Source organism: Sycon ciliatum, chromosome 2, assembly GCF_964019385.1.
Source record: "Sycon ciliatum chromosome 2, ocSycCili1.1, whole genome shotgun sequence".
NCBI lineage: Eukaryota > Metazoa > Porifera > Calcarea > Leucosolenida > Sycettidae > Sycon > Sycon ciliatum.
In genome coordinates this window covers 6,011,984-6,035,845 of record NC_088644.1, presented here as the reverse complement: position 1 = coordinate 6,035,845, position 23,862 = coordinate 6,011,984, and the positions used below count along the sequence as shown (strand labels likewise).

Sequence of the window (23,862 nt, the reverse complement as noted above, 5' to 3'; positions counted from 1 at the left end):
GTACAGCTTGATTGTGCTAAGAGATGATGGTCTGGTGCAATCATGTTACAGTCACGGCTATGCAGTATACATTGTACTGGCGCAAATGACTTTGGGCTTGGATAGCAATTATTATTAAATAACAACATGTTGTGTATGCCGGTTAGTGCCATGCGAACTCTAGAATTTCTTGCTGTGACTTCTCACGGTCCAGGTTGATGATACGTTCGAAGCACAATACCTGTGCCAGAAACATTCATGGGTACTCGCCTGGCATTCTGAATGGCTCGAGTTGAATACATTTTAAAATGTAATGAGAATATTGCAGCTGAACAAGCGAAACAGTAGCAGGGCTGTCAAGAGTGCATTGTATACGGTTGAGATTTCTTTCTGTAACCAATGCATTTATCTGAAAACACCTGTTGATAATCCCTCGCACTAATGTGAGATGTCTCAAATGATTTCAAGTGAATAAAAAATTGAGTTTCAAAACCGATCAAGCATAAACAAATAATTTTCAAGTTGCCTAGTGCTCTGAGTGGAAGGTTTAGCCTGTCAGCCAATTCAAGCACATGCACTGTGACATGAGTGGGAAATTGGTGCACATCGAATAGTATGTGAAACGATGGAAGCATCATCTACATCTAAGTGAGTTTCACAGCCGGTAATTCAACGTCAGTGGGCACAGTAAAATGATTCAAGACATACCCTTTCGCTACACTGATGTATTCAAACTATCTTCTGTGGCGATTCCTTCAGATCCACGCGTGGCAATGCTGTATCCAAGTGCATTGTGCCGTATCTACTTCAGCCTCCAGCCTGTCATGCTGCCATTGCCTGGCGATACAGAGTGCGTAAGATGAGCAGTGTTGCCGGTGCGGCTGTCGTACACCATGCCCCTGGCACGCTCGGCAGTGCGCTGCATCGCCTTGTACCAGGGCGATGGCTCCGGGCCAGTGCCAGCCCGACGCATGGGTCTCATGCTGCCCTGCGACACGCCTTGAGCACCAGGCGATGGTGAATACACTTGGGTCTCCAACTTTGACTTCCGGTTGAAATCTGTATCAAGCATTACAGAAACCCAATGAAGCTGCATGTGGACATGAATTATAAGATCAACAAAAACTACACAGAACAGCATAAACATGGAAGTAAAATACGAAATTGAACTCGGATACAGTCGTGGATAGTTGCTTCATAACTCGTTCCCATGTGATTTCTTCAGTCGTCTATTGGTAAAAATACGAGCAATTACTTCGCAGCAAGACCCTTCCTTCTGACCTATAGGTTCCTATAGCTTTGTATGCAACTCAGTATGCAGGAATAGTATAGCCCATACCCTTGATCGTGAACCTGCAGGACGCATCAAATCAAATTATTGAATATTATTATCTGCTTGAAAATTTGCTACTCCTACCTGTGACTATGCACAATAGTTTCATGATGGGGTGGTCATTTGTGAAAAGAATCAAGCTGTCCAACTCTTGTAAGAAATTATTTGATTCCCTGCCCAAGGGTCAATACATGTATCTAGTAGCTTTACTTGGGGTACTGCTTGTGGCAAAACTGTGTTCATTCATAACGTTAGAATATGACTACATCATAAAGGTTCCGCTAAGGAGAGTGGAGGAGAGTTGAGCATGCATGTATTGCCTACGAAGCCACAAAATGGCCGGTGTCGTGCTCGTATCTTTGGCATATTTTAAATATGTACAGGTGTTTGGACGGATATTTCTACAGCTTAAGTTACCTGGCTGCGGATCATGACTTTTGTATACCAGTGGCACTCCTCCATTCGCCTCGAGGCTGAAGTACAGTATAGAAAAAGAAAATTGATATGAATGCCGCATGATCTCAGTGATAGCACCTATTCTGATGATTCCTACGGAAGTAATTTCTTAATTTTTATACATGTACTTCAAAAGTGCAATATCCTGCGAAATATACATTCATCTGCTGCTGATTGCTTTTTTTTAAGCACGAAACTCTGCGTTGAGATGTATTTTGTTCCACTGGATTTTGGTTTGTACTTCAAAAGTGTATGGAATTTTAACCCTTTGAGAGCCGCACCACACTTGAATGTGTAGAATTCTACACACTCGACTGTGATACTTCAAAAGGCCGTAACTCGGTCAAAACTAGCTCAAATTCAACGATCCCGCACATATCTATGTCGAAGAGAAAACTCTCCGCGTGCCGTAGAACGCATCCGCGACGCACTGCGATCAACGGTGCCTGAAATAAATCGCTCGTAAGTTCAGCTGCGATCGCGGCAACTTGAAAAGCGTGGAGTGCAACGTGAAAGTTGAGAATTTTGAGACTTTTCCTCACGCTGAGTTACTCAATTTTTTTAAACATCAGTTGAAGATGCTAGTTGAAGTACAATGCCGAAGAAATACACAGTGGATATGAGAACTTAGCCACAGTGTCAGCTAAAACCAGTGCCACTGTTGGGTGGCCAAGGCCAGTACATGCGAAACTGTAGGTGAACCAAGTCGGGTGAACTTCTCAATCACCGTTTTTCCGGGATGGATATGATCCAGTAATGATGGCACATAAAGCGATTCATCACAGCAGAGCTTCCCCAAGGGTTTGTGACTTCGCAAACTGAGATTTACCTCTGCCCCAGCCCCCAACTTTTTTGCAGAATGAGTATACTGGGAGAGATTCGTGGTCACTCCGGCGTGACAGTGCTCAATACACCTAGATGCAGAGCCTAGTACACACACTTGAAAGAAGGAATCAAAGCGTTTCTGCCGTAACTCTGAGTTTCACGGCACTGCCGATCATCGGACAGCAACAGAAGGACAGAAGGAGTATCCGTTCAGGAAGGTGTTTACTGGTACCTATGCAAGCCAATCGAACAGATAACATGCCAGATAACAGATAACATGCCCTGATGCCCACTACCCGGCACACTATCTTTGACTCTTTTTTTGAACGGCTGCTGCAGCGTCTAGCTTGAAAATCACAAATGGCCCGTATTGATCTCCGTAATTCGGACAGCCAGAAAAATGCATCAAATTTACAAAAATTAGAATTCTCTTTAGAAGCTAACCTGAGTGTGGGTATGCCCACATGCTTTGCATCATCCCAGACGTCAAGGAACTCCTGGCTGATCTTGGCCGCGCGTGTGAAGAGTTTCCCGACCAGGAAGGGCATGTCGCGGCACGCCTTGAGTAGCACACGCCGTGCCAGCGGATCAAACGACAGATAGCCCAGAGCCGCTGCTGCGCTATCCAGAACCTACGGGAATGGTACCATTGTGGAGAGTTGAACGCAGGTAGAGATAGACATTGCATTCTCAGTCCTTTAAAAAAATGATATGCACCACTCTCAGAAAACGTAACTTGTTTCCATTTCCTGTACATTCTAGCAATGAACAGTGCTAAATTGACTAAATAATGCACTGGCCTTGGATGATTCATTGCATTCCCAACTCATCACAACCACGCGCTCTTCAGCCGAACCATACAGACACCAGCAAGGACACTTCCGTTGAGAGATAATGTTGCTCCACGCCTCTAGGCCTTGGATGATGTCCATTTAATTGGTATTGCCTTATTGGACTTCCGGAGCACTTGATGCTTCTAGCCCACACATGATCTACCCCAACGGGCTATCACATGATCCATTCCATGCATTGGTTAGCATATTCCTCCTCCAAAAGATATGTTTTGCATTACTCCCAGAAACAAAATTGCTCTAGTCTAGTGCACACACTAAGTGTTGTAAAAGTATTGGGGATCCTTACCGAAACTATCGGCGAAGTCAGGTTTTTCAGCAAGGCGTCAACTCCTCCAGCCTTGACTACAGTGGCCGGTATGCCAGCACGTGTGTGCACAAGACTGGCTAGGCAATCGGCGGCGAGCATCTGAACCTCGTCATTCTCATCATCCAGGAGATCAACCAGGTGCCGTATGGCCTCCACGGCCAGGCTGACTTGATCTGCTCCGTGCAGTATCGGAGATACCACCACCACCTGAAGGAGCAGATCGAGACAAGCAGTTTTCCCGTTGCATCATAGTCTTTCATACATTGTGTATAATATGGCGGGGACCATGATATGCCCTTCTGAGCAGTAAACAGGAGTTGGTAGCTACAAAGTTAGTCCGTATTGACCTGACCAACCGGACCGGTTCCGCCAGGCCTGTTGAGTGAGGACTATAGCGGCAAGTTCTGGCATCTGCAGTGATTCTAGTATAGGATGGCCCAAATAGATTCGGATCGCCTGCCATCCAGATGTATTTACAAACTGTTTCACACGCTATGCTGCTAAATTGTTGGCAGAGGATTAGTGGATAGCCATAAAACTCCCAGTAACAACCTCTACAGCGGCATAGTTCCATCTCTAACTTGTGTTACGAACGATTTCCTTTGCATGTCAGGCCCGTCGGAACCGCCGTCCGGTTGGTCAGTTCATCACCAGACCTACTAGTTGGCCATCAATGCATGTTTACCGCTGAGGAGGTCCTGTTTACCCACTACATATTATACACAAACTGTATGAAAAACTATGGTATGGCCAGACCAATCAAAAACTGCTTCCGGCAGTCCTGCATGTACACTCTCTGATCTGATGATGACAAATAATTATGGAGAATCAAGGTACATGCACATACCTGAAGATCAAAGTAGGCTTGCAAGGATGGATCAGCCGAGTCCATGAAAGGCTTGAAGTCTCTGTAATTCAAGCCACCCAGCTCGGCCAAACTCTTCTGGATGTGCGTGTTGCCGAACGCAAACGTGATCAAAGCACGGCCGCAGTACAGGTGCACGTCTTCCGTCATCTTGTCACCGCTCCTCTCCGCGCTCGCCTGTTCCTGCACGCCATCGGACGTCGGTGCCTGCACCGCACCGGTCTTTCTCTTGCGTGGACTCACGCTCACTCCCTTCAGCTTCTTGCGATGCGCAACACTAGCGTAGTGCCACATCGTCAGTAGAACATCAAGACGAAAGCTGGACATGGCAAGGATCCGACAACTCTGTGTAGTTCGAAAAGAAAATGGAAAAGATGAGAAGATGAAATTTCTATTTCAAGACAATACCAGTGCGCTAGGAACACCAGGATCGCTGCTCCATAGTCATCAGAAGCAAACTTTGCCCTTGAAGAATCCTTGAAATAGGGTGTCAATGTCAACCAGACACACCATTTTTCTTGAACATGATTGTCTCAGTTATAGCTTACCATCCCAATATAGCACAATAAAACATTTCCCTTTGAGAAAACACCAAATGGAAGGATCATACATCACAACTAGATCTACAAAAGATATATGTTCAGCTGCAAAATTTCCTGATGACGCAGGAGTGCAGGAGAGGAACTTGTGCACCTTGATGCTTACATGTGTGTTCTTCAGCGTAACGCACGCCAGTGCCCAGATGGACTTGGCCCGCAGCAGCTGGGAGGCCGTCGGCCGGTTGGCTATCTGCACGAGCACGTCCAGACCGCTTGCCTTGGAGACTGCCTCCTGGATGCTTGTGTTCGGGCACATGGCTGGTCCGATGCATAGAATACCGATGGTCTCCACTGCACGCAGAAGAACCGGCTCGGTGCTGTTGGCTATTGACCGCAGCAATCGCACTACAGGCAAAACGCCACCTGCAAGTAGCACAGGAACCCATGACGGGGGTTTTGAGGAATGATCTAATGCTACATTCACTTATCCATGTATGCATGTGACCTGGCAGTATCATGTGACCTGGCAGTATCATGTGACCTGGCAGTATCATGGTGTTGCAAAGAAGTGAATACTTGCCTAAAGAAATACTCCAAAAAGCATGCTGCATGAATTCAGTCAGATTCAGTTTGGCCATTCCCGCAAAAAAAGTACCCTTTCCTTGGCCTCCAAAATCCCCTCCCTCCAGATGAAGTCTACTCACAGAGTTTGGGTGGACAAATACGGCCCAAAACTATCCCTGTTAGATCGATAAATATCCTGTACACTAAGTTTACAGATTGGATTATGCGTACCAGGCGCATATTCCATGCATGGTGCTGAGGCAGGTAAGCAATTGTGTTCACATTTCGTCTTGTGTATGCAGCGCATCACAAAACATAATGGGTTTATCACTGGCGAGCTGAACTCCCTAAACTATCAGTGTATGCAACCATCGCTTTCAGGACTGAGGTGCAGGCTCACTTTCCCGTACTGCATAGTGTGCACGGTGCATTCATAAAGTACTTATACAGTATTATCAACCGGTTGAGAAAATGCGTTGGCTTTAGTATACATGTTACTGCTGCTTTGCAGTGCTTTGCAGTGCTTTGCAGTGCTTTGCAGTGCTTTGCAGTGCTTTGCAGTGCTTTGCAGTGCTTTGCAGTGCTTTGCAGTGCTTTGCAGTGCTTTGCAGTGCTGCATACGAAATCATAGCAAGCTCTTCTATTACAGTACATGATGAGTGTTTGCCACTGACCTGCTGCGGCAATGGCTTCTTGATTGGCCTTTGCACCGTGCGCCAGGGAGCACAGAGCCTCAGTTCCCACAATCTCCAGTGCCTCGTTTTGCAGCTCACAGAGAGTGATCAGCTGATCAATGCCAATCTAACAAAAGACAAAAAGTGATTGAACACACGACACTCTCATGATCTGACCAATAATGTAACACTTTCTTCTTCTTCTTCTTTTGCACCGCCATAGCCACCATCATCGGTATGTACACTCTCCATCTCTGCATGGTCAAATCATTGCGGTATCGATTAGTCGCATATAGAAATGGAGGCTCAGGTCATAGTCCAAATTATCGTTGTTCTGTCTTTTCCGGCATGTAATGCCTAGGAAAACCGGGAATCACTTTGAGTGCACCCTGGGCTACAGTCCTGAGCTTACTTTCACGTAGTGACAACTACTAAGTACATACTAGTGTGGTGAGCGCACAAGCAGTACTGTATTGCAGTCAGGAACGCTGTTTCCCATACAGTGGGCCCTCCGCCTTGGTCATGCTGTGATCGTGAAAACATGTTAAAGCAGTACGTATGTACGGTGAGCCCCAGAAGGCATCCTGCCATTGATACTCAAGGCCAACAACTACTCAGCTGGAACTTCACACTATACCATCTCATTGCATCTGCCACCCTGGTGCACAGGCCGGTGGTGGTGGTGGTGGCCTGATACAAGCGAAACTTCCTAAGCTGGTTGTGTACTTCAACAAAATTGGATAGCCGGGTTGTAACGTGAATGTGTGAACTTTACTTTTTACCATCTCATGCCTGCATTATCATGTTACCTGAGAGGCGACTAGTTGCCGGAACATTAGCTTCCGCCCGGCAACAGCCCAAACTGCCGTGGCCGCAAACACTTTGACTTCGATGTTGCGATTCTTCATCAGCCTCTTCAGAGGCTCGACTCCACCGGCATCGCGCACCGCCTGCTGGGTACTGTCGTTGTTCAGCGCAACAGACCGGATTGCTGATGCTGCGGATGTCTGTGGGAAGAGGGCCGAAATGAAATCCAATCACACATGAAATTCCATTCCTCTATTGAGGTTTTTCAAGTGATGTCATGGCGGTGAACTAGCAGAGCCGGTTATGGGTGCTCCCTGGTACATGGTGAGTCGGCGGTCTCGCTTATGGGATACAAGTATACAGCACGAGTCGGCGGTCTCGCTTATGGGATACAAGTATACAGCACGAGTCGGCGGTCTCGCTTATGGGATACAAGTATACAGCACGAGTTGGCGGTCTTGCTTATGGGATACAAGTACACAGCACGAGTTGGCGGTCTCGCTTATGGGAGCCAAGTATACAGCACGAGTTGGCGGTCTCGCTTATGGGATACAAGTATACAGCACGAGTCGGCGGTCTCGCTTATGGGATACAAGTATACAGCACCAGTTGGCGGTCTCGCTTATGGGATACAAGTACAGCCTTAGACTGCATCGCTGTGCCACGGCTTTGCCAAAGCTCTCAACTGATGACGTTATCACATATAGCCTCTATACTCGGGTTGATGACTTCACATGCATGCACATATGGGGCCATTTACTCCAACTCGAAAATGTTCTACAAAATCATGATACGATCTCTTCGTACACCTCTCAGTTGCTCTTTGATAGAACTAGACCTAACCAGGTCGAAATAGCCAGCTGTCCAGAGGTGAAATCTGAAAAATAATAGAATTTGCATGTATAAACAAGGTCGGTCGAGGCAGCTCAGAGCAGAGTGCTCAATGCACAAATGTGCAGATCAGTATCCACACACAACGGAGGTAAAGTTTCACGCATTTCTGCAATCATCAGGCAGCAGCTGTGAATGCCAAAAGCTGCTGTCTGATGATCGCTGAAATGCGTGAAACTTGCAGTTACAGCTGCACAGCCTTTCGCCTCCGTTGTACGCATAACATACACGCATTGCATATCTCTCACCTGCACATCAACATGCTCCTCGTACTGGACAAGGTTTAGCAGTGGCACAGTCCCGCCGGCTTCAACCAGTGCCAACTGGTTGCTGGGACAGCCAGTGCACAGACAGACAATGAGCTTTGATGCAGCGCGAAAGAGCCGGTGCGAGGCAGCATCATGGTTCTCACTCAGCAGGGCGACAATCTTCGGGAATCCACCACAGTCGCATACCTCCGCCTGATTGGCAGAGTTCTCCTCGGCCACTGCCAGCGCCAGTGCGCTCAGTACACACAGCAAGATGTGCTCTTCCGAAGAGTCAAGCAGTTGCACAAGTGCTGGCAATGCCTTTGCCTGTGCTACGGCAGCCTGCAGACAATGCAGAATGTTCATTATGCCATATCAGTCCATGTGCATAGATTTCCAAACACAACACAAGCACCAAATGAGCAGAAACGCTTGACAAGCCGTGTTCACAAAGTGTGGTATATCGTCTCGATTAATTTAATCTGAAGAATGCCACCGGCTCGCTTTATTCACATCCACAAGAATACTACTCAGCAGCAATGGTCAACGTGAAGGTGCTCCTCCTAAGGCGGTGGGACAATATGCAAGCAAGGAGAAACCGCACGTGCAGATGCCAAGAGCCGTGCACCATACCTGTCGTTGTCTATCCGTTTCTAAGAGGTCAGCCATCAAGACAGCTGCGTGGCAGTTAGTGGCGGGTGCAACCTTGGACAGCAGTGCCACCAGCACGGGAATCCCTCCGCCATCCACAAACGCCTTCTGCACCTCCTCGTTCGTGCCAATGAGCCGTACAGTGCGAATGGCCTGCTCCGCGGTCTGCGCCGATCTCATCAGTTTAATGAGCACGGCGATCAGTCCAGCTTCAACAATGTGCTTGAGATTGCCGGTGCTGACAACAGCTAGAGGAACCAGTACAGAGAGGGCCCAACTGGGCTCATCACCATCAGGCTTTGCTGAAAGCATTTGCGACAGAATGTCCCAGGTGTTGAATGCCTCTCTGCACTGCTCATCCTCCGTGAAGAACTTGATGATGCAAATGCGGCGGTGGCGAGCCGCCAGATGAACAGCGTTCTGTCTGCTGGAGTTTGTCGCCTGTGCGTCGGAACCGAGCGTCATCAGTAGCTTCACTGTGTCCAAACATCCATTCTCCACAGCCAAGAGCAGTGGCGTGGAGTTTGTACCATCCTGTGTGGTCAGTTCAAGCAAGTTGTTGTCTCGCTGGAACAGCAGCTCCACGCACTGTACACCAGAATGGGGTCAAGCGTACAAAGTGTGTCAGATTTGTGTGTGCATGCATGTGTGTGTGTGTATGTGTGTGTGTGTGTGTGTGTGTGTGTATGTGTGTGTGTGTGTGTGTGTGTGTGTGTGTGTGTGTGTGTGTGTGTGTGTGTGTGTGTGTGTGTGTGCATGTGTGTGTGTGGTGTATGCACGCGCGTTTTCGCAGGCTCTTGCATTGACTCAATAGAGTTGTAAAGTAAAATCCCCCAAAAAACATCTATGACTACCCGGAGTGCACGAAAGACAGATTATGAACACAGGTACCATTTCCCTGCATGGCCAGGCATGTACAATGAGTGTATTGCAATACTGTGATGGAGAGGCCTTCTCTTCTGCCGGAAGCTTGCTAAACATGGCAGCACTTGGCCAAACTGGCGCTTGAAAACTCACGTGACTGGAATTGGCCATCGCAGCCAGGTGTATCGAAGCGAAGCCATTGGAGTTGAACAGCCGGGGCCGTGCGCCGTGCATCAACAGTGCCGACACGGTGTCCAGATGGCCGCACTGAGCAGAGTAGTGCAATGCCGTGCTTCCTTGGCTGCCACTCTCTTCTTCGGACACCTGATCAATATCACATCTGCAGTGTCACAGGGTGAACGGACACAACACGACTGTTAGCAGTAGAAATAGACCAATGCCGTCGTGTTGTTACTCATGCTTTCAAAACAATGAATTTGTGCAGCTTAATCAGCTATAGAGTGTTTGAGGTTCTTTTGCAGCTAAGAGCTCTAAACTTTTATAGGAATTGCTCCCAAATCCACCTTCCAAATTTTCACCAACGCTGTCATTGATTTGCTCAAGAATCGTCAACAGGAAACATGGGATGGAAATCATGGCAGGAATGTATTTGTAGACCAAGCAATCAAACAGGATATCTTCTCAAACTCACTGCATTCGAAGCAGTATGGAAATGATGTTGGCCCTGTCATTGAGAGCAGCATGGTGCAGCAGGCTGAGACCTGACACTGGATCCACTTGTTTCACACGGCTTTCCGCACACCGCTTGGAGAATGACTGCATAGTAGAGGGTTGCAGCACACACATACACGGGCATGGGCACACACACACACACACACACACACACACACACACACACACACACACACACACACACACACACACACACACACACATGCACACACATGCACACACATAGACACACACACACACATCACATGCATATAGACACACATGCACACACATGCATACACACACATATCCATGCATAGATAGGGTCAACAACATGCTACAATGTAAGCCTACGTGGGTACAACACACATCTACAAAGAAATAGTTAGAGGAAAAAGACTGAGAGGAAACATTGGGGGTTGAGGTACACATTGCACTAGGTATACCAGACCTTAACAAGTCCAACGTGCACAATTCAGCGCCAAACTAACGAGGAGTGAGTGCTGAGATACTTCAAGGCATAATGCTGAGCTAGAGGACTGTTCGATAGCGCTAATCAACGGTGCTTGCCTTTCCCCATTGGCAGTATCAGACATGTACCAGGGGCGTAGCACCCGCTACGACTGGTACGACCATGGCCGTACCACTTTTTTCGAAAAGTGTGGTCCGTCCGGAACGTGCAAAACCGTAATAAAAAAATCAGGATCCATCGATGCATATATGCGCATCAGACTTTGACCTTTTTCTAGACTCGTAGATCTGCCGGCATCTGCAGTCGTACTGAGTACTGTACTCGACACGACTGCCCACGGCGCCAGAAGTGTGCCAGAAGTTCCCAGAACGCAGGATTTTGTGTCTTTTTTACAAAATTTTCCAGGGGAGGTCCCCCGACCCCCTCCAACACGGCCTTCGGCCTCGCCGACCTTCGGTCGTACCACTTCCAAAACCCCTCCTACGCCCCTGTGTACCTATGAACTTTCTAGGTTGGAAGGCCAGTTGATTACTGCTATCGAACAGTACTTGAGCTCAGTGTCATTCCGTGGAATATCTCGGCACTCCCTGTCGGTTTTGCGCCATAATGTACTTTGAAGAAGTATACATGGACATGTCACTATTCAAGGTCTGGTATAGAGCTCAGTATGCGAATTGTTTTAGCAGCGGATGTCCTAGTGAGTGCTAAGTATGCAGCGTGAGTCGCTAGTGCAAGTGCAGCGCTGTGCTGCAGTCCGCGGCTTGGCCGAAGCATCGCAAAACTGATTATGCAATCGCATAACCTAGGTGGAGTCCAATGCATAACTTTCACCCCAGATTTTCCTTATCTCTTCCTCCAAATTTTTCACAGCCTCACCACTTGAGTTTGTAAAGAAATACTTATAGCCATTCCTTGACAACAAATATTTCCACTGAACAAACACAGCAAACTAACAATACCATGGTAACATGACAAGGAGAACAATGAGAGGAACTGCTAAAAAATTCTCCTAGCAAAGACAATGGTGTTCCAAATCGTCAGCCATAGTACCTCAAAGACAGCCGCTAGTCCTCGCTGTGCCGACGCTACCAGTCCCAAGCTGATCTGCTTTAGCTTCCCAGCTTTCTTGTCTCCATAGTGACGGCGAAACTGGTCTTGTGCACGCTGCTCTGTTACCATGCCGACCCTGGTCACCAAAATGTTCATTTCATTGTACAGAGCGTGTATCCAACGAGGTACCTGGCGGGGAAGCGTAGAACAGGGCAGAACACTGAGTTTATAAGGAACAATGGACTACCAAGGACATTCAGACTATGCACATTCTGTATAGAAACCATTGCATCATCATGTCAGTGGTGTAGTACAATGTACTGCTACTCAGGCCGCTGAGTACAGCTGAAACGATGGCCAGGTAGACTTCCCTGAACCCTACCCGTGGTAGCTATGCTTTCAATCACAGGCATTGTGTTCCAAGACCCACAAACCAAGATTATTTGTAGGCTACGTTTTGTGCCGCATAACACAAAGGACAACTACCACAAGAACACCTCATTGAAGGCAGAGGATGAGGCTAGAAAGGGGAAATCCCTTGCCACAAGCAGCCCCATGCAGGTGCTAGTATGCGTGATTGATGACACTAGCCCATCATGGTCAGTACTTCAAAGTAGAAAGTTTACTACTCACCTTGGGTGATGTTGGATAGTACTTCTCCAGCATGACACCCATCACATAGTACTGTTTGCCACCGAGTGGGGTCGGTGAAGACTCAAACAGCTCCTCCGTACGACACTCTCGGGCGAGTTCGTGAACGTAGTCGTGCGCGGCGGCTATTGGCCTTTCCAGCTCTGCTGCAGTCAGCGCCGCCTTTCTGATTCCGAGACCTCCACCGCTGGCAGTGACGTACTGAGTACGTGATGATATAGGTGCACACGGTGCTGGCTTGTTGACAAATATGGGCGGTAGCTCGCGGTCCGTTATAAGATGCTCGTTGGGCAATGCCGGCAGGAAAGTGTCGACATCGGGCACAAAGAACTGCTTGCGCAGGCTGGTCAGCCACATGGCCACGCACGTGGCAAAGCGCAGCATTCTCAGCTGTACGCGCAGGTTGGGATGGCACGTGAGCTGCTTGATGGCGAAGCCGCGCTGCTCCTGCAAAAGAGCCTGCAACTGTGCACGCTTCTCAGCACTAATACCTGCCGAGGGTAATCTGACAGAACTGTTCACCGTCCAGTCCGCATCCACCTTGATCATTGTCCGATAGGCCTTGACAGGCTTGGGCACGAGCAGCAGCTGCAGTGAAGAGCTGCTCACTGCCTCTTTCCATACATGCTTGCCACTGACGGCGCTCAGCTGGGCTTGTGTCTCCACGGCAGCCACATCATGTGTGTGGCCAACATAGCGCTGTAGGTTATTGAATACTGGCCTTTGATAGCCGGCAACGAATGCCGGGTTTTCGGCCAGTGTTTCCATTTCAAACTCGGCTGCCACCTCCGCCACCTTTTGCTTCTCCTTTGCCGTCAAGCTGTGGCCGCTAGTCGTTATGTCCGATCGCTGGTTCACCAACTCCTGCCACTTCTCCACAAACTTGCTTCGCTTATCGCCAGAGAAGTGTGTGCCGTACAGGAAGCACTGCAGATGGTAGGACACCTCGATCATGATCTGACCTAGTCGAGTGTCCTGGTAAGCATGTGGCATGCTAACACTGGTACACCCATTGGGTAGGGCATCGAACTGAACACATGGCAGCTGGTTGAACACGTATATGCCCACGACGAGCTCGCGAATGAGTTGCTGCAGCTCGCGCAGCTTCAGTGGCTCCCAGTTGGGAGAGTGCTCGATCAGCAGGACGCTGCAAGGGTTGGGCAAAGCCTGCATGCTGCTCACACTCATGGACTGCAGGCTTTTCTGTGTGTCCGGTTTGGGCAAGCCAGGAGCAAGACCATCCGACATTTCTGTGGAATGTTTGCAGCTGCCATCCCAAATGCTCAACAGCCAGTCCGTCGAGCGACGTGTCAGTGCCTCCTGCAGCTCAGCCTTTTCATAGCGCTCGAAGAAGATCGACGCCTCCTTTGCAGCTAGAACGGCTGCAGCCGCTCTACGCTCCATCTCTTTTCGGGCATTGGCCTTGGCTTCGGCTGCCGCTGCTCCCGGCGAGACCGCTTGACCTTTCGAGGATTTCCGTGCCAGCGCGCTCCCCGGACGAGAGGGAGGCCTGGAAGCCATGGTTTTGCTAAAACAAGGTCTATCTAAGATCAGGACTTGTAGCCTTGAAGCTTTCACTGATTGATCAATCCGAACTATTTCTGAATCAACGATTTGGATGCATTCTTGCTCTTCTCACCCTTGCACATCTACCTTCCCAGTTTAGCGCGGACCTTCTCAAGTATAATAGTTCCGTGGTTTCATTGAGCTGACCTTGACCCTGCGCCGGAACGTTGCTTCGAAGCCAAGGTGTATCTATATCAGGGGAGCCGGACTGGCCACTTGATGTTCAAATACGGAGCAAACTGTTTGACAAATCAAAGACGGCTACCCAAATATTGTACATGTACTACTGTATCAAGGGCAAAATGCACTGTGCATTGTGGTTGATTGACGCCGGGTAGATCAACTCATCTCATTCCCAGATCAAATGTGTTGAGACGGCTGCATGCATGACCATGATGACAACACCTGGCTGTTGCTCTAGTGCCGTAGTGGTGTGCCTGTGCTCAACAATCAAGCCAAGTATGCACTGACTCGACTGAGTCTGGCTTTCCAGTTTCCAACTTTCCACCCAGCCCTGAGACTCGGAGTCTGGACTGGCCGCAGCCCGCGCAGGCTGCGCTTCAGCAGCTCAGGCTGTCACTGTCAGTGTAATCTGTACACTGACAGTCTGTACTCCATGAAGTCCGCCCGTCCGGTGCCAGAGAAACAAGACTTGGATGGATTATCGGTTGCTAAGCTGTTCATCTCCAAGACAACACAGTTTTTTGTTGTTGTTTTTTTCTACAAAATCCACGTATCTCCAGACACTGGGGTGAACAATGGCCCACGCTGTATGTAGGTGGCGTTATCTGGTATTTTTTTGCGGTAACTGTTAGCAGGAAGCCACGCTTTGCAGCGGAGATAGGTAACTACCTTGAAGCCATCTATCACTGGCACTGCAGACCCGTTCGGGTGCAACTACAGAAGTCTCCGCCTGTACACGCCACACTGTCACCAGCGTCTCATGCAGTCCCTCATTTCTTTGCCTGTACCCGGCTTGCCATTCTCTATCCCATGACAGATCAGTTGAATGCGCCAAGGCTTGCGTCAGCAGAGAATAATATTACACTCTCACTGATTGCAGCGCACCGCCTTGCAAGGCCATGAGGTCTCGATCAACATGTCCTATGTCTTCAGAATCGGATGCTGATCACGCAAACGGATCGAAGAAATATAATTGAAAAAGAAACATCCCTCAGCTCTGTGCCATTATCAGTGGGAAACCTAGCAGATGATTATGCCAGCACTCCAGGTGCACCGTGCACCATAAACATGCCTTTGTAATAAGATGCAGCAGTAGCGAGTCAACAGAGTGAATCAAGCGTGTTTCATACACACACACACACACACACACACACACACACACGCACACACACACACATACACACACATGTAACTTTACATGTATGTGCATCACATAATCGCATCAGACACACCTCTGCGCGTCTGATGTTATAAACTCAACAAAATTGAACGCCACAGAACTGTATGGTGCATGTTCACAGATCATCATAGTTGCCAAGGGATACAGCTCTGTCCAATGGTGGCAAACCAACATCGGTGTCCTCCGTGCCGACAAGCCAGTACGTGTGCTGAAGCGCACTACTTGCAGCACCACCGGTGGATGACTGGAAATCTGGACACTGCTCAAGGACAAATTTTGAATGAGAGGCGAGGATCAGCTCACGGAATCTCTGACTCACGCGTATCTACAAAAGCCATCCAGAAAACACACACCAAACAGAAAGAGTGAGTCATAATTATATTGTAGATTTCTCCACAGACAAAAAAGCAGGCCACAAAGGTCCGAATCACAAGGGAGTGATGGATCGAAGAAGTGATGTTAGGGGTGGCACACCTCAGTTTTAAATCAGTGCGTCTGAATGGAAGGGATGGTGTGATGCGCAAGATTATCAGGTTCAACATTCCTGCAGCCCCCACCCTTGCATTGTAATCTCCAAACGTACGCTGGTGCCCAAATGCAAAAGATTAGACATGATTCGTACAATGTATGTCAGCTATCGATACTACCCAAGTGCAATGCTTGCTCTGTTTTGCAGCTCGAGCAGTCTTACGTACATGCTTTGAGACAATATACTAGTAAATCGCTTTGTTGTTCACTCGACTTCATTGCAATCAATTCGGCCAGTCAATCTCAGAACACCGCTGATGAAACCCAACATGGTGGAGGCTGCTTGCTGTCCCAAGAGTGAGTGTCATCCATTGATATCCAGATCTGAATGGATGACTTTTTTGGTAACTGTTTTTTAAAGGGGAAGTTAAGGCAAAAATTAAAATTTCACCAGTTGTAGTCTTCGGGGTGCTGAGTCGAATGGTCTTGGTCCGAGAAAGCTGAGACGCTCCCTTCCTACTTGAATCCCAATCGAACTCGCGCACTTCCACCGAAACTGGGTGACTGCGCCCTACTAGATGGGGATTTGTATGCAAAATGTCACTAAAAGCGCCGTTTCGTTCTTATAAAAGCACGGATGACCGCGATTGGCCCATATGTTGTAGTCTTTTGGACGCTGAGTCGACTGGTTTTGGTCCGAAAAGGCTGCGATGCAGCGTTCCTCCTTTTTTCCCAATCGAACATGGTTGAACAAGTGGTCACGTGCTCCTGGGTGCCCAAATCACCTGGTCACCACGCCAGCAGGCGACAACTTTCACACCAAGGTTCAACTCGAGTTCAACTCGAGTGACAGGACTGCACCCAAAAAAGGTCAAACAGGCTAGTAAGTTGTACCCTGCAGGCACGGTGACCAGCTGACTGGTGTACGGAGCACGTGACCGCTTGTTCAATCATGTTCGATTGGGAGTAAAGGAGGAACGCTGCATCGCAGCCTTTTCGGACCAAAACCAGTGGACTCAGCGTCCAAAAGACTACAACATATGGGCCAATCGCGGTCATCCGTGCTTTTATAAGAACGAAACGGCGCTTTTAGTGACATTTTGCATACAAATCCCCATCTAGTAGGGCGCAGTCACCCAGTTTCGGTGGAAGTGCGCGAGTTCGATTGGGATTCAAGTAGGAAGGGAGCGTCTCAGCTTTCTCGGACCAAGACCATTCGACTCGGCACCCCGAAGACTACAACTGGTGAAATTTTAATTTTTGCCCCCTTTAAGTATCTGAAAAAATTGCAATTTCAAATTTGGACTTCACGGAGAATTTCAAAGTTTTTAGGAAATTAGAGGCCACGTGCCATGTACTGCTCTTTTCTCTCCGAAACTCAATACTTGCAAGCCAGACATGAAAGAAAAAAAATTCATCAGTCACACCACCAGGACTCGAACCAGGGACCTTGCTATTCGCGAGCAATGCTCTAACCAACTGAGCTACAGTACGACTGATGATACGCTGGTGTGACTGATAATTTTTTCTTTCATATCTGGCTTGCAAGTATTGAGTTTCGGAGAGAAAAGAGCAGTACGTGGCATGTGGCCTCTAATTTCCTAAAAACTGAAATTCTCCGTGACGTCCAAATTTGAAATTGCAATTTGTATTTGCTCGCAGTGGACATACAGTCAAATCTGCCGTTAGCGACCTCTGTTGTAGGCGACCATCTACCATTAGCGACCGATTTTCCGTGCACCGACGGTTTCACATACAAACTGATCTGTCCAGAGCGACCATCTGCTGTGCGCGACCAGCGACCGCGATTTCATGCACGCGGTGGCTGCATTCAAATCTGCTGTAAGGGACCGCGACCCGGTACCCAGGTTCAGTAAGGTGCGAAACTGTACTTGCCAGTGCGCTGTCAACTGCAAAGTGTGAAAATGCGCTGTCTTGCAAGTGCGATTGACTGGCGCCTGGCCTGTACTGAGACTGCGCTCTAGCTCTCAAGTCCAGGCAGTGTCGATCTACTGCCGTGTCGCATACGCGTACTATACGGGTATGGTCGTCGTTGAATATCCAATAAAAATGATAATCACATTATTCTCGTCGATTTGAGTACATGGAAGCATATACCTGGTATGCCGGATTTACCATACATCTGCCCTAAGAGACCATCTGCCGTAAGCGACCGCTTTTTCTTGCACCAAGGGGCGGTCGCTTACGACAGATTTGACTGTAGTTTGATGCGCTCCCCATGATATCAAGCGAATGGCTGAGGGCCCTATTGATTGGTGTGAGTTGCCAGTATGATGCAAGCCAGATGTGGATTGATCGAAGAAGGATAGATTTACCATCACTGTGCATAAGAGTCATACTGTAGCTCAGTTGGTTAGAGCATTGCTCGCGAATAGCAAGGTCCCTGGTTCGAGTCCCGGTGGTGTGACTGATGATTTTTTCTTTCTTTCATATCTGGCTTGCAAGTATTGAGTTTCGGAGAGAAAAGAGCAGTACGTGGCATGTGGCCTCTAATTTCCTATACCTGAAAAAAGATTAGGGGTGAAAGGGGTGATCCGGGTAACCCGGGTACCCGTTTGTTTAGCTGCTGATCCGTTAGCAAACGAGTACCCGATAGTCGTGTAGGATGGTAGGGTACAGCATTAGGGAGGTTCTGCTCTACGTTTTGGGAACGCGACGCAAAGAATCACGCGAACTTTCTTCGCGTTCCCGTAACGCAAAGAAATGCTGTTCTGCTCTACGTTTCACCTAGAGTAGTCACGTGGAATGTGTACTGGGAATTTTCCCTTCCATATTTGGCAGTTTTCTGCATGCAGTTGATCGATACCAAGCAAATCCGTACGCATTTTCTCTGCGTGTGCCATAACGTAGAGAACCCCATCTCCGCGTAGAAATCTGGAGCCAAAACACGCGAAGCCGTAGACTCTAACCCAGACACCTGCTCTCTACGTGATTTCTCTACGTTTCACGTATAGCAGAACCTCCCTATTATAAGCTTGCTTGTACAGTTGTACAGTTCGGTGCACATGCAGTTTTGAGTGTGTTTTTCCTCGTTCAATCCTGCTACATATCACAGCAACCATTGTAGCTACGACAATTTTCACTGTTTGCATGTAGTGCAGTGAGTGTGCACGCTCTGCTTGTCGCGGTGTAGTGTACTTGCATGACTTCGCATATTCTCCTGGCGTGAAATCCGGAAGGCTATAGTAGTAACTGTTGCCCGAAAATCTCTCTCCTATCAGAATGCCTGTAAAAGACATGTTGCGCTTACGATCACAAGCAAATGCAATGTTTTTGGAAAAAGTATGGCGGATAAAGGGTACCCGATAACCCGCCCGTTAAGCCAGATACCCGTTTGTCACCTTAAAGGGTAACCGTTTCACCCCTAAAAAAGATTCACTTACTTGTAGTGCCAGAGAGGTGTCACGAAGTTTCAAAGCTTCACTGTAGGTGTTGCCGAAGACGTGCAGGCGTGGTACCGGCGTAGCATGCTGCAGCTGATCAGGTGGCAGGCCAGTGCTGTGTTGAGTGACGCCGACCACACCAGCATGGATGCTGCCCGAGTGCAGCGCAATCCTCAGCTGCAGCTGGCCGTGATTGGCCTCCGTCTTCGGGCCTGGAATGTTGACGCTGACGCTGGACTCCAGCAGCCGCAGACTGCTCATTGCCATGGACGTGGCACATTGCACTGCAGCCTGCGACAAGGGAGAAAATGAGAATGTGTGAGAAGCACTGTTCAATGGTACAGTGCAAACTCCCTGGGCACAGTCACGGAAGGAAGATAGTCCAGAATTTGTTTCAATTGGTAACAGATCAGCACAAAGTCCATGTAGTGTTACTCGCACGTTTGCTTTTTCACTGAATGTTCCTTGTCCCTCTTGCATGCCCCACCTCCTCTCTCCTATTATCTCATGCTATTTCTTCGCCGGATGTATCACTTTCATGTAGTTCTATTGCTATGTATTCTTTGCCCCTCTTCTCTCGCGTCTCAATCATCTTTCTTTCCTCCTTTTTTCTTTCTATTACTAAATTTGTCAATGCGTTGATATGCCGCATTTTTTTGCCATCTTGTCACACCTCTCACCTCTTTCCTCCTGAAGTTTTGCACGTAGTTACTTCGCTGAATTTGTCACCATTGATGCGACATATATCCCTGCACTTCATTTCGATTCTGTTTACTTGAACACTGCCAAAATCTAGTTTGTGAAATCCAGGAGTCCTATTGCTAATGCTTATGGCTGGGAGTTTGAAGGTTGCAGTTTTTCTTGCCGTTATAAGCTTGTCTCCGAGAAACGGTTATTCAATTGTTTAAAGATCCCCAGTTCAACAGGCTACAGTCAGACCTCACTTATCCGGTCCTCTTCTATCTGGATCCCTCGCCATCCGGAAGAAAATCCGTGGTTACCGATTTACAGCATATGCCATGCATACATACAGTATGTGTGTTCGATTATCCGGTTCCCTCGCCTATCCGGATATTTTTGTGGAAAACGGATGTGTGCGGTTATGCGAGGTCTGACTGTATCATAGTTATAGTTTCTCCCTTCGGAAAGCATTTCTCTCCAAATCAAACTTTCTTCATCACCCATTTGATGCTATTCGTCAGGCATTGCAGTGTATTCATGCTAGAACAGGTACTTGAAGTATGTACTACAGTTGTCTCCGTAGTCCCAGCTGACTGACTCCCACATACTCACATCTTGATGCAGTGCAGCATTGCCACGACGAGCACTCCCTACACCAGCAGGTGTGCACGCTTCTGACCGCGGGCGAGGTGAGAGATCAGCCCCGTCGTCCTCTATCGCCCCCGGCAGAACCTGGGAACTTAAGCTGAAGTCAGGGGTTTGCTGGCGATGATTGGCGATCCCACCGCTGCTGCTGGATGTTACGATTGGTGTTTGAGGCTTCTGCTCTGCTGGATTGGTGTCACGCTCTGTTGCACTGCAAATCCCCGAGACTACCGTGCAGCAGTCGGCAGACCGTTCGATCACGAACATCGACGGAGCCTGGAAAGCCCGGTCTACCAGAATATGCAGCTTGTCTGTCAGATCTACCGCCTCCGATGCTGACATGTTCCCGACCAGGCGATGAAAGCCAACGACATTGCTGCACATGCAAGGGAACAGTGAAGTGATCACAAACCATGAGAACCTCTTCAAGCCTGTTTGACCATACTACTTCCAATTTGAACTTGGAAATATTCAGCCAACCTACCCTAAACATTAGGTGATAAGGATCAAGGTCAGCCTGCACACTCCATGACCAACTTGGGTATAAAAATTAAACATGCACCGGAAACATTGTTCATGTACCGTACAAGTATGCAATTATGTTCTTGAACAGAGCAAGATCTACACTCGCCTCACCAGCATGCAATGACAGCAGTGGGATACGTCTTGGTGAGAACGGGTGCATTCTGTAACAACACAGCCGTGGATGTGTCCTTGCTGCGCGCCGCTTGACCAGTCGCCGCTTCTAGCAGCGGCAGCGGCAGTTGACCTGCATGTATGCAGCACAGTGGACAGGAATTCAATCGTAGCCACATCCACATGCAGGCGACCATTTCCACGCATGGGTAAGAAGTAACCTACATGTATGACTGCATTTCTTATGTCGTGCATACATGTAGGCTGCGGGGGGAGAGAGTCGTGTCGGCTGATGCCGTTGTTGCTGTACACTGATTCATGGCACATGTGAGCTTACACGGTGAGATAGAGTGGAATTTTTGGCGTTTTTTTTACACACCCCAAACTTTGCCTATTTTAAAAGGTTTTAGTTTCCAATTTAAGACGACGGCGGCAGGCATGTCTGTGGAAACTAGCGATTACATCAGGACTTGGGGTCCTTTGTATGAAGTGGTAAAGCTGCTGCAATGGTGAAGTGGTGCGCCAGTGCTGGCTAGCCACTAATATCTAGCACCATTTGTGTGAATGGTTTGTCACTCCATACAAATGTTCCATTGACAATGGCAATGCAAACTAGCACTGACTGTCACTCCATTGTGATCCATACCAGGGCACAGGCGATGACCTCATTCGCATAACCTCTGCAGTGCATATTTATAGCGTTGGTTCTTACTCCAATGAAACTATTGCAAGGACGTACATGTACCTGGTCCCCCTTCTTCTGGGGAGTGCATGGCCGCATATGTGTAGGATGACTGGTGCATGTCATTCATGGTCATTATGTGCATGCTGAACCTAGGTCTAAATTGTTAGGGAGGGGGGGGGGGGGTGTGGGCACATGCACCTCGCGCCCGTGCGGGCTATGTGCCTGCATTACATGTGTGAAAAGGAAAGAGCTCGGCCAATCTCGGCAGTGTGCAGTTGCACGGTCTGAGCACTCACCAAACATCATTGACACGGTCTTTTCCCTCTCCTGCCTCCAGAGCTCTCGTTCCTCAACGAGATCGGTTCGAAGCTGCTTGATGTTCTGAGAACATAACACATGCACGGGAACATTTGCATCAGCCTGGTCAATCCATTTTTGGTACAAACAAAAGAGTGATCAGTCACACGCTGTGAACCATGCTAGTACATCTCTACTTCGGAAGACTGGTCGGCGAGGTCGTCCAGAATCCATAATCGTATCAATTGCCAATTTGTGCAAGGAATGTGCCACTTACAGGGACGAGTGGAAGGATCAAAAACAGTAGACAAGCCATCCATATACATCTACATGTACATGTATGGACTGTCACACAAATCCAATATAGGTGTTAATTAAAGAAATAACCAAAAAAATGATACTTGTATGACTATGAGTCTATGAGAACGACTCGAAAAGACTTTTGCCACTAGGGCTGGGCAAGCCGGGGCCGTAGTACCCAGTCAGGCTAGTTGGGCCATGGCCGGATTTTATTTCGAAAAAAGATTGACCCGCTGAATTCGTGCAAAACAGACTCTTTGCCGTGATGTTCATTTCCAGTCAGGTATCTCATGCCCCGCCGGCCCACCTGAAACCCTGGTGCTAGCCTACAGCCCTGCAAGTGCATGCGAAAGAACAAATGATTGAGTGATTTGTGTGCGGTGATAGGAGTGCTATGCTGTGTGCCCGGACCATACCCCTCACCTCCTTCAGTGATGCGTTCTCCGTCCTAAGCTTGTTCGTCTCCGCTGCGTGCTCTTCCTCTCGTTTACTGAGCTTCTCCGACACGGTCTTGACTTGCTCATCATAATGCTCCCGCTCCGCCTCCATCTTCCGACGCACACTGGCTCCTGCGCCCATGGTTTGCCCGGGCTTTCCCCTGCTGTTGGAGAAATAGTGGCTGGTGGTACCCAAAGGCTGGTATACCGGTAGTAGAAATAGTAGTCCTGTACGGTCGAATAGTGTTCGCTAGAGTACAATGACGTTGTTTCGGACGGTCACACTGTCGATCGATTGGTCACAAGCTAATGGGCAATGATCACGGTAAACCGCTCAGTGAGGGCAGCATGCACTCGTCATGGCAATAAAGTCCAACCATCCAACTGCGGATTCCACCCTCAAGCTAGGCTTGAGTTCGTACCGCACGGTTTTTACAGGATCCCTCAGCTCGAGCGACTCTCCATCCGATGCAACATGGCTCAACTTTTCAACCTCATAAAACTTGAAAGGCACGAAATCTCTTCTGTGAAACTTTGGTGTCTCTTGCCCAATTCATCCTTCGCAAAACCCCTCTCTGTCATCAGAGTCGTTCTGAGTCCTGTCACCTTCTCTCGACGCTGTTTTCTCCGATGGCTCGGAGCAGGAGTCATACCCAACGTCCCAAGGCCAAACCAGGT

At 48.4% G+C, this 23,862-nt stretch overlaps 2 protein-coding genes across 2 annotated transcripts; both read right to left on the bottom strand.

Moving 5' to 3' along the window:
• Positions 1 to 266: 266 nt before the first annotated feature.
• Positions 267 to 14,805, bottom strand: LOC135808412 (ankyrin and armadillo repeat-containing protein-like). Its single transcript, XM_065321599.1, has 14 exons — positions 12,685 to 14,805; positions 12,052 to 12,240; positions 10,510 to 10,634; positions 10,011 to 10,197; positions 8,976 to 9,581; positions 8,343 to 8,684; positions 7,206 to 7,403; positions 6,397 to 6,523; positions 5,325 to 5,581; positions 4,602 to 4,964; positions 3,734 to 3,961; positions 3,038 to 3,225; positions 1,730 to 1,785; positions 267 to 1,038 (listed from the first exon to the last, which is right to left on the bottom strand). Exons 1-14 carry the CDS (start codon positions 14,221 to 14,223, stop codon positions 782 to 784), a joined length of 4,662 nt encoding a protein of 1,553 aa, XP_065177671.1. The 5' UTR covers positions 14,224 to 14,805; the 3' UTR covers positions 267 to 781.
• A 551-nt stretch (positions 14,806 to 15,356) lies between these two features.
• LOC135808410 (uncharacterized) lies at positions 15,357 to 23,855 on the bottom strand. Its single transcript, XM_065321597.1, has 6 exons — positions 23,171 to 23,855; positions 22,447 to 22,531; positions 21,466 to 21,598; positions 20,797 to 21,205; positions 19,504 to 19,794; positions 15,357 to 15,956 (listed from the first exon to the last, which is right to left on the bottom strand). Exons 1-6 carry the CDS (start codon positions 23,324 to 23,326, stop codon positions 15,747 to 15,749), a joined length of 1,284 nt encoding a protein of 427 aa, XP_065177669.1. The 5' UTR covers positions 23,327 to 23,855; the 3' UTR covers positions 15,357 to 15,746.
• Positions 23,856 to 23,862: the final 7 nt, after the last annotated feature.

Excerpts from the sequence above, each read along its gene's own strand:
- LOC135808412 (XM_065321599.1), bottom strand. The coding sequence starts at position 14,223 with ATGGCTTCCAGGCCTCCCTCTCGTCCGGGGAGCGCGCTGGCACGGAAA. Across the intron at positions 10,635-12,051 it reads GACTAGCGGCTGTCTTTGAG|TCATTCTCCAAGCGGTGTGC; the intron begins GTACTATGGCTG and ends TCTACTATGCAG. Across the intron at positions 7,404-8,342 it reads AGGAGCATGTTGATGTGCAG|ACATCCGCAGCATCAGCAAT; the intron begins GTGAGAGATATG and ends CTCTTCCCACAG.
- LOC135808410 (XM_065321597.1), bottom strand. The coding sequence starts at position 23,326 with ATGGGCGCAGGAGCCAGTGTGCGTCGGAAGATGGAGGCGGAGCGGGAG. Across the intron at positions 22,532-23,170 it reads AGAACGCATCACTGAAGGAG|AACATCAAGCAGCTTCGAAC; the intron begins GTGAGGGGTATG and ends TTATGTTCTCAG. Across the intron at positions 15,957-19,503 it reads ACACCTCTCTGGCACTACAA|ATACGCGTGAGTCAGAGATT; the intron begins GTAAGTGAATCT and ends TGGCTTTTGTAG.